A 10,232-nucleotide genomic window follows, 5' to 3' on the forward strand; every position below is an offset into this window, starting at 1 on the left:
TTTCACCCATGAGCTGGCTGAAAAAGTGAACGCGGTGACCAAAAATTTGGTAGGGATCCAAAGCGTTGGCGTTAATCCAAACATATCTTAAACTTCTCAAGTTAAAAATGAACTTTGACTTACTTTTTTAATTAACTAAGAGAAGATCTCATCCTCCATGCCTCTCCTCAGTTTAAGCTCTTTCTCCATCGACTCCGCCTTGAGGCCAGCGGTGGCATGTTCTAGATTCTTCCTTTGGAGTCAATAATAAATTAATGGAATTTCACGAGAAAATTTGAACCACCACATGCGCAGGTGTTGATGTGGCTTACACATAGGCGCCACATCATTCAAACTGCTTTTGAATAGGCGCCTGGAGTGATGAAAATTGCACGACGTGAATAGCCAAGATACCGACTAAGAACTTTTGAGTAGTTTTATAGTTTAGAGATGAAAGTAAGGTCAAAACATGTTTGAGGGACGAAAACACTCTATCTCATCTGCAGTGCCCTTTAACTTAGCTACAAAAATGGTTTACGCACTGCACAAGTGCTCACAGCTAGTTTTGCACTATCATGCGTACAACAGCAATATGTTCCACTGGCAGAAAGAAAAAAGAAATCTCTACCGTTGTCTGAAATGGAATAATCTGGCGCAAACTAGCAGCGGTGAGGCCTAGATTATTTGTCAGCTCACGAACTCTTGATAACCAGGTCAAGATTCTTTTTTAGATTCAGATCGATAACTTTCATTTTGAGATTCAGATCAAGAAATTTTTATCCTGAAACAATTAACAGACGAGAGATTAAAGAAAAGAAACAAGAGGAAGTTAAGTAACAAAGAGCTTAATTAACAGGCAACACCACCGGTCGGATCAAATATTGCAAGGTGGCTCACCAGCCCAGCTTGGCAATGATCTTGTCCATGTGGAACAGGTGCTTCCGCACGCGGTAGACGTGCAGCGTGTACATGAGCGCGGCGCAGGTCACCAGGAAGAAGGAGAGCACGATGAGCTCGCTGAAATCCTGTTGAGTTGTGCACATCGAAGAAGGACAGCATGTTTTCAGCTTTGCCCTTTGGCAACTAGGAAAAACGAGTGGAGGATCCGCGTACCCTGGGGTCGGAGATGATGATGCCCATGATGTAGGTGAGCAGGTCGAAGATGGACTGCAGCGAGTTCTGCACCCCTCCAACGACGCACCGATCCGAGTCCCGGACATTGTCCTGCATCAGCTGCATGACAGCCAGGTCGAACATCCAGAGGCCAAGTCGCGACGCCGCGACCCCGGCCATGAGCACCCACGCGGACACCACGCCGTCGCTCACCCAGATGGAGCCGACACACAGCAGCAGGCAGCACCACTGCACACCAAAACACCAGAAAATGCATTATGCTCTTCCCCAATTCGTATGTGTCTACGTTTACTGAAGAGAAAACAGAGGGCGTGCCTGCATCCAGATGGACCAGAGCCCTGTTCGAAGCGTCGACACCCGCGAGTGCACGACTGGGTATAGCAAAGTTGCAGCGATCCCGACAATGGCGCTGAAACCCCTTGCCAGACTGATCACGTACGCGGGGATGCCTTTCCAGTCAAGAGTTGCCGTCATCAGCGTACCAAAACTGCAGAAGTAACGAAAACAGATACATAAGATTTTGCTGAATCCTTATGCTATGTTGTACACATCATAGACAAGATCTTGTAGTTATGTTTCTACTTTCAATAAAGGTATATCACGCTTTTGACGTGCTCCTGAAAAAAGAATTTTCTGAATCCGTACATGAAGGTCAGTGGGCCATCTAAGAAAAATGTGGGAAAATGGATTTCCCAATTGCATACATATATTTATAAATTTTCAATGAAAGTTATGTTCAAAATCTAACTGCTAGAGGTTAGCAGCTTATCTAGCACAAGGCCGCAGGCCTCCTAAAGGCTATATTAGCGAAAATTATTCACCCAGAATCTAAGGCCAGAATATGATTTCGGGACAAGGAGAGCTAGCTCATCCTTAAACCTCTTTCTACAATTGTATAGACCAGGAGGCACCCTATTGAAGATGAAATCATTACCTTAGGACAGTGAAGTAGAGGATAGCAAGGGCAACCCCTGGTAGCATCACCTCTTGCCTCATGTACACAACCCAGGACTCCCAGCAGGGCAGGATGGAGAGGTGCTTCGTCACACCGACCCTCCAATCCGCTGCGTCCTGACCATACCTCTGCACCTCCTCATCGGACGTCGCTACAATCTCCGACGAAGGTAATGCTGCCACCGCTGAGGACTCCCTTCTCAGCTGGACGTTTTCGCCGAGAGCGGGCACGCCGTTGTATACCGAGACGAAGAGCCAGTACTCCAGCCCCACCGAGGCAACGTTCCACAGCGCCAGCGCCACTGCGGAGGCCTCCGTCGACACGAAGCTGATCACAAACCCCGACAGCACCGGCGCCAATAACTTGCAGCTTAGGTCAATCCTCCGGATCACCGAGTTAGTGTTGGTCAGCACCGCTGCCGGATGCCCACTGCAGATCACCACCACCCTGCATGCATCACGCAGTGGGATAATGTCATCGTCGACCACAGTGATACTGAACATGTCGTATCTACCCTTTGTGTCATTCTCATTCAGCTAAGTTGTAGGTTTTGGTTTGTGTACCATTCTCGCTCGATCAGTATGGTGCCGGCGAGAGTTGAGAGTGCAGCGAGCGCGCCCGACGCGTTGGTGAGGATGACTAGAGCCACGAAGACCGGGAAGCTTGTAACTTTCAGGTCATCGTAGACAAGCAGTGCGGTTACTGAGATGCCAGCGACGATGAAGGATGAGCTTTGAACTAGCAGCCACAGGCCCAAAACCTGCAGTATAGAGTGAAGAGAATACAGTCACCGAGGAAGGCTAATCATAAGTCAGACCCAAAACCTAGTTATTATGTGGTGTTAAAATGTACCCAATATAAGAGCATCTCAAACTTACTAAAAATTTGGGTATTCAAAATGGTTAGGAGTATAGGAGAGAGAAGATATGAGTAAGCAAATTTTCCGTCTGCAAGAGCTTACTCATATTTTGAGTACCCAAAACTTGGTTGCCCATTTTAAGCATTTTTGTCTCTGTAATACTGTCCACCATATTGCATATATCATCCAAATATACTAAAACTTTCTACACATGATAATTAAAATAATTCATCACAAATCCATAAGAGAAGTTGCATAATTCAAGCATGGAACCGGTAGAAAAGTGCATCATCAAAATAAAGTAAAAGTTCATTGGTGCATAGAACAACACCAGAAAATGCAAGTTCCTCAATGCATAGAACACCAAACTTGACATGAGAGGAGTCTGTAAAGAGAGATCTGAAGGACTGAAGTATCACCAAAAAACTAGTCATGGATAGAGCCGCGTGAAAGCTTGCTATCCATGTGCCAAAACCATGAGTTGGTTACGAGATCTTATGGGTTTCACCTCTAGCCTACCCCAACTTGTTTGGAAATAAAGGATTTGTTTTTGTTGCTGCTTGATGCATAGAACACCACCACTCTCCCCCCATGGAACCACCACCGTTGCCTCCCACATACCCTCTTGCATGAAGATTTGGTAACGGCAAAGCTCCACATAAGCTCGGTCCTTCTCATCTAGACCACTAGTGTCCATGAACATGATATTCAAGGTTGACTTTGAAAATGCACATGACAAGGTAAAGTGCTCTTTACTGTAGCAAACTATGTGAATGATTTAGCATGCAAATGTTGATGGTCAAATTGAGGGGGTAGTTTCACATATAGTGGACGGTGGACTATTTATCCTATATTATGTGGATGCCATTTTTATTACTCTCAACGTTGGAGCAGCTATTGGGGCTCAGCAGGGATCAAAAGTAATTTCAATAGAGTGAATTTTTTTGGTTCTAGGGAAGCCCAAGCAGCAACCTCTCAATATGCCAAATTATTGGGTTGTCAGCAAGATCAATTTTTATTTAGATATTTGGGTGTTCCGATTCATCATTAGAAAGTAACATATACCGACTGGAAACACGCGGAGGAGCACTTCAAGAAAAGACTAAGCAATATCATCAATTCGGAGGAAGATATGAAATCATTAATTCGGTTGTGATGATGCACTTATAGTGAGAAAAAGAAATATCGACAACCTTGATGGAACATGGGTTGTCGTCCAATCGTATGTGTGTGTGGGTGTGGGGTGGGGGGGGGGGGGGGTGCTCTTGGTAATCACATTCTATGGGTCAAAAACTCATCTCTCCTTGGTCAATGGATTTTCAAGCTTCTTAGTGAGGATGAGGTTTAAAAAAACTTTCAAGAGAAAAAGAAGTATATAGGCTCAAAGACGTTGTCCCATGTTCCCATGTTTATTCAAAACTCACACTTCTAGGCTGGTTTAATGGCAAGAAATAAATATTTCTTCCGTTTTGCAAACTTTACAATCAACAACGGCTCAGAAATCACGTTCTCAGATAATAAATAGCTATGGAATACCATTTCTGGGAATAATATCCAACTTTGTACAATATTATCTGTCATAATAGCGATACAATGGCTATGCTTTGGAGACATCACCACGAAATGTGACGTCTAGTCAGTTTGAGGCTCTCTTCTTGAGCTGTTGGTAATGGTTCAGTTGTCACAAGAGACCAACGATTTGGCTGAAATCTACACGAGAAAATTCTCGGTGGATTCTAATAGAAGATGTGCTGACTATCTAATAGAAGATGTGGTGTCTTTTGTAAAAAAACTAAGCAATCATATACACCTTAGGAACCTCTGTGCTTTATTAGGTGGGGTATGCATGATATGTACTAGTACACTGTCTACAACCATGATCACTTTGGTGTTTTCCCATTGGGGGTAGTCCCTGGATCGAAGGACAGGTATCGAATCTGTCTATGCAGTCACTGGTAGGTGTTACATGATTTTACCAGGAAAAACACAGACGGCGACATGGTAGTTGTCCCCATAGCTCACAATTACCACGTCTATTTCCCCGCAAAAAAAGTTATACCATGAAAATCCCAATTACCAAGGAGCAAGTTCTTATGGTCTTGGAAACGGAACCGTTGACACTGCTTTATAAAATCTGAAAAATAATACAGTACAATAGTTGACGAACCTGCAGGTAAGTGAGCCTGTCGACGAGGGTGCCGACCATGGGGCCGAAAACGGCGACGGATGAGGCCTCGACGACGCCGTAGACGGCGGCGAAGAGCAGCGAGTCCGGCCAGATGCGGATCATGTACAGCCCCACCGAGAACTCCCACATACTGCAACATAGACACGATCACTACTGATTAAAACACGGTCAGTAGCATGGCATATGGATGAGATCAGAAAGGTGCGGTGATCCTCGCGCACCGTGCGCCCCATCTGGCGAGGAAGTGGCCGACGTAGAGGCGGCGGAGGAGCGCCGCGTCCAAGCCGCTGCCACTGCCGTGGCCGTCGAGGAGAGGCGCGAGATGGCCACCGCTCCCTACCCCTTCCCCGCCCTCCATCTATGCCAGTGCCTCGCGCTACCTAACTAGAGGCGTATATAGGGACCCTCGCCGGTGCAGGCAGAGGAGGCGTGGAGCATGCAGCCACGGTACCATCAGTGGACGGCGGGCGGGACGCCAGATCGGGGGGCGCCGCATATGAGACGCGACCTTGGGATCCAAGATTGGTGACGTGGAGAACACCCTACGATCGATGGGTGTTCCGCTAAACCGGCCGAGTCGTCGCTAGCAGTTTGTCCTCGTTCTTATTTCCTGCTTATTACTCGTCGTTTGCATAGATCATGCCAGACCGCCAGAGAGATTCTCTCGTTGGGCCACCTGCTGCTACTACTACTAACTCTCAGTAAATTAAGACTAGTTTACGGGCAGTACACTGCTCGCCAGCGCCTAATTTGAGTTTTATAGTGCACTGTCTAACTCTAATCCGTCAGCTAATACTCTCGTCACAAGTTAGGTAAGACGCTTCGATGCATCAGTATTGGAATTGCAAGGAAAACGACACTCTATTCGGATTTTGTATTCTACATGCAGGGTCTTGTGTTCTCTGAATATACTTTCCATGTTCAGTTCTTCAGCTACTGCATGCACGATGAGCTGAACTCTTGTAACCTCTTGATTGATGCACCAATTGGTAGAACTGGGGAATAGAATTTAAACATTAGGCCAAGGCCCTGCGTTAAAACAATAACGCCACATTGGCAAAGTACATAGTGCTGAAGATCAGCTTACAAGCAACTCACACCACAAGAAAGCAACAACAAGAAACACAGCACCGTGGTCGAGACCCTCATCCATCCGCTTGATCAACATAGGAGGAGACACGCCGGGAAGGACCACCATTGGAGAGCACCAGTGTTCATCATCACTTGGCGAGCTGTCGAAGTAAGAGCACCCGCTCCCACCTCCGAAGAAGGACCCTTCCTTCTCGCCCAAGATCGAGGGTGTCGTACCGTCGCGAGGGGAAAAGCTCCCCATAGCACGGAGGTCATACTGGACAGTAGCCCAGACCAGGAGAAGCAACAGGAGGACCTCCACGCGCGAACCCACGAACAACAGCTACAACCGCCGCACAGACCAACCAACAAGATGCAAGCTTTCGAACTGCAGTCGCCGACCGAAGACACGGCAGAACCGCCACTGGCAACCCCCGGAACACGCAGCTCATCACCCCTCCACCAACCAAGGCGGCGCCTTCAGCAAGGGAACAGCGTCACCGCGCCGCCGCCACCCATTCCGATAGAATTGTGTTTTCACTCGGGTGGAGGAGGGGGGAAGGAAGATGAACCTCGTCAACGCCTCCAGGGAGGGGAACGCCGCAGAGTGTCATCACCGACGTGACCGCCCCATCGGTCAAGGGTTTCCCCCGGCCCAGCGCTTCCAATCCCGACGCCCTGACGCTGCAGACCCGGCGAGCTCGCCAGGCACCGGCCACACCGGTTGGGAACCACACTACAAGGGAATCACCGTCTTCAGATCTGAGGTGGGGGACGGGGTCCTCCGCTCCACGAGCGGCAGCCACCGCTCCCTCGCCGCCCACGCAGCCAAGAGGAGCAGCCCACAGCACCGGTCGGTGCCCCTGCCGTCGGCGGCGCCACCCTCAACCCTCGAGGCCGCCGCCTCAGATCCCAGGCTCCCACCGGAACAGGGGTCCGCCGAACACCACCCTGGCCCGCGTCCGCTCCAGCCGGAGAAGAACGGAACAGGAGGCGTCGCCCGAGCTCCCGCGCCGGTAGAGACGATCTCCGCGCGTGGTCCTCCCCCGATCTCCGCGCCGGAGGGCCGAGAGCCAAGAACCCCGCCGCCCCCTTCACCGGCGTCGCGAGCTTGGCCGCCGGCGCCTCGGGGGACAACGAGGAGGAGGAGACGGGAGGGGGGAGGGGGTGTGGCGGCGGCTAGGGTTCCGCCCCCTCGGTCGCCAGGACGAGGCGACGCGAGGAGACGGGACGAGGGGCCTAATCACCGGGGAATAGAATATCCAAATGGCGTTTTCGCTCCACTGCAACCCCCTCTCTCTCAAACTGGGAGCAAAATTAAACACAAGGCAGCTGAGATCGCTTGATACCTCTTCGTTATCAATACCAAAAGGGTATACGAATCTCTGTACAAAACATGTATTGCCCAACTAAATTATACGAATATGATGTATAGTATGTATATGATTATATACATATACGTACGAGGACCATTGGCGGCAACTCTTCCGCGCGGTGGCGGGAGGGACGACAAGGCGGTGCTAGCCGGTGACGAGGAACTGTGAGACGGTGCTGGGTGACACGAGCCTCAGTAATGCCTCGTAGGTGCGTGCCAGCAAAGTTGGGCAGCATGCATGCTAGACCGCGGCGCAGCTGCGGGATGAACAACCGGAAAATCCACCCTGGACCTAAGTCTTCGAGACGAAAAAGCCACGGTACGAGAAACCATCCAGAGCCGCCGCCATCGCGAAGCCAAGATCTGGGGGACAGGAGTCTCTGTTCCGGCACGCCGCCGGGACGGGGAAGTGCCCCCGGAAGGCTTCTCCATCGACACCGCTGCCATCTCCACCGCCATCTTCATCAACGCTGCTGTCTCCATGAGGAGGGAGTAGTTCTCCATCGAGGCTAAGGGCTGTACCGGTAGCTATGTGGTTAATCTCTCTCCTATGTACTTCAATACAATAATCTCATGAGCTGCCTTACATGATTGAGATTCATATGATGATGCTTGTAATCTAGATGTCATTATGCTAGTCAAGTGAATTTTACTTATGTGATCTCCGGAGACTCCTTGTCCCACGTGTGTAAAGGTGACAGTGTGTGCACCGTGTGGGTCTCTTAGGCTATATTTCACAGAATACTTATTCACTGAGTTATGATTTGAGTTGGATGTCTCTATGAAATTGTGGTGTGTTAGTACCTCCTATGAATGCTCAAAGTGACGGCGTGGGGTGTTCATTAGTACTTGGGAATACATCTTTAAGGTTTGCCTACATGATGAATTAGAGTTCGTTATCTTGCCAGAGAGTAATTTGGAATAGCATAGTGAAGTGCTTATATTTATATTCCTTTATGATTGCAATGTTGAGAGTGTCCACTAGTGAAAGTATAATCCCTAGGCCTTGTTCCTAAATACTGCAATCATCGCTGCTTGTTTACTGTTCTACTGCATCTGTACTGCCTGCAATATTACCACCATCAACCACACGCCAGTTGTAGTAGCAAAGCACTTTTCTGGCGCCGTTACTACTGCTCATACTTATTCATACCACCTGTATTTCACTATCTCTTCGCCGAACTAGTGCACCTATTAGGTGTGTTGGGGACACAAGAGACTTCTTGCTTTGTGGTTGCAGGGTTGCATGAGAGGGATATCTTTGACCTCTTCGTCCCTGAGTTCGATAAACCTTGGGTGATCCACTTAAGGGAAACTTGCTGCTGTTCTACAAACCTCTGCTCTTGGAGGCCCAACACTGTCTACAAGAATAGAAGCACCCGTAGACATCAGCGGGCCAGGCCTAGGCCACGCCTAGGGGTGGTCTGGGTGCCCTGGTGCGCCTCTTCGTCCCCCCTCCGGACTTCATCTTCGTTTCGGTAAAATATTAACTTCGGCTTTTGTTTCGTCCAAATCCGAGAATATTTCCTGTACAACTTTTCTGAAATACAAAAATAGAAGAAAACATGGAACTTGCACGGTGGCATCTTGTTAATAGGTTAGTACCGGAAATCATGTAAAAGTACAACAAAGTGTAAACAAAACATATAAGAATTGGTGTAAAAGAAGCATGGAGCATCAAAAATTATAGATATGTTTGAGTCGTATCACCCGGTTCCTTGCACAAACCAGGACGCCACTTCTTCTTCTCCGACGAGCAATCGATGCGAGCGCGACCCCGTTCCCATCCCCGTTCGCCGCCGCCTTCGCGTGGAGGAGAGGATCCACGCCTCACCACTGTCACCGCGTGGCGGAGAGGAGCCGCGCACCGCACCGATGTCGTTGTCCCAGACCGGCTGAAACCGTAGCTCCATCGGGCTGCTCGTAACACCGTCGATTCCGGCCATCTCCTACCTCGCCATCACCTCCTACGCTCTCATGGTGAGCTCCCGAACCTTCCGGTACCCTCCGCTCTCCCTATATCGATATGCATCATGCTCGCACTGTTAATGTGAGAGGGTTTTGGGAGGAACTGGCTCAACCCTCTAGGGCGTGGCCTATCTCATATATATAGGGGTACCAAAGGGTACATACAGGGTTACAGATACATATACAGAATATACAGTCTAACACCCTCCCTCAATCTTAATTGTAGCCTGAAGTATTCAATAAGTTAAGATTGCGTCTACATCTAAGGAACAGTGGAAGCGGAAGCGGTTTGGTGAAGATGTCAGCAAGCTGGTCCTTAGATGAGATGAACTTGATTTGCAGTCGTTTCTGAGCAACTCGCTCTCTCACAAAGTGGTAATCAACCTCTATGTGTTTGGTGCGAGCATGGAACACTGGATTGAGTGACAGATATGTGGCGCCAATGTTGTCACACCACAAGATGGGCGGCTGCTTAGGGGTCATCTTCAACTCTCGAAGTAAAGATTGTACCCAAATAATCTCGGCCGTGGCATCCGCAACGGCTTTATACTCCGCTTCAGTGCTGCTGCGAGAGACTGTGGCTTGCTTGCGTGCACTCCAGGCGATCAAGTTGGAACCCAGAAATACAGCATAGCCCCCTGTTGATCGCCGATCATCAGGGTTGCCAGCCGAGTCCGCATCATTGAAGGCGGAAAGAACAGCA

At 49.1% G+C, this 10,232-nt stretch overlaps 1 protein-coding gene across 1 annotated transcript; it reads right to left on the minus strand.

Annotated features, from left to right (window-relative positions):
• Positions 1–391: 391 nt before the first annotated feature.
• Positions 392–5,695, minus strand: LOC127313154 (solute carrier family 40 member 1). The gene is made up of 8 exons (XM_051343704.2): positions 5,337–5,695; positions 5,095–5,245; positions 2,632–2,828; positions 2,048–2,515; positions 1,429–1,600; positions 1,093–1,341; positions 877–1,004; positions 392–760 (listed from the first exon to the last, which is right to left on the minus strand). The coding sequence occupies exons 1-8, from the start codon at positions 5,471–5,473 to the stop codon at positions 745–747; spliced, it is 1,518 nt and encodes a 505-aa protein (XP_051199664.1). The 5' UTR covers positions 5,474–5,695; the 3' UTR covers positions 392–744.
• Between the last annotated feature and the right edge of the window lie 4,537 nt (positions 5,696–10,232).

Source organism: Lolium perenne, chromosome 7 (assembly GCF_019359855.2).
Source record: "Lolium perenne isolate Kyuss_39 chromosome 7, Kyuss_2.0, whole genome shotgun sequence".
NCBI classification, from domain to species: domain Eukaryota; kingdom Viridiplantae; phylum Streptophyta; class Magnoliopsida; order Poales; family Poaceae; genus Lolium; species Lolium perenne.

Excerpts from the sequence above, each read along its gene's own strand:
- LOC127313154 (XM_051343704.2), bottom strand. The coding sequence starts at position 5,473 with ATGGAGGGCGGGGAAGGGGTAGGGAGCGGTGGCCATCTCGCGCCTCTC. Across the intron at positions 2,829-5,094 it reads ACAGGCTCACTTACCTGCAG|GTTTTGGGCCTGTGGCTGCT; the intron begins GTTCGTCAACTA and ends TCTATACTGCAG. Across the intron at positions 1,342-1,428 it reads TCTGGTCCATCTGGATGCAG|TGGTGCTGCCTGCTGCTGTG; the intron begins GCACGCCCTCTG and ends TTTGGTGTGCAG.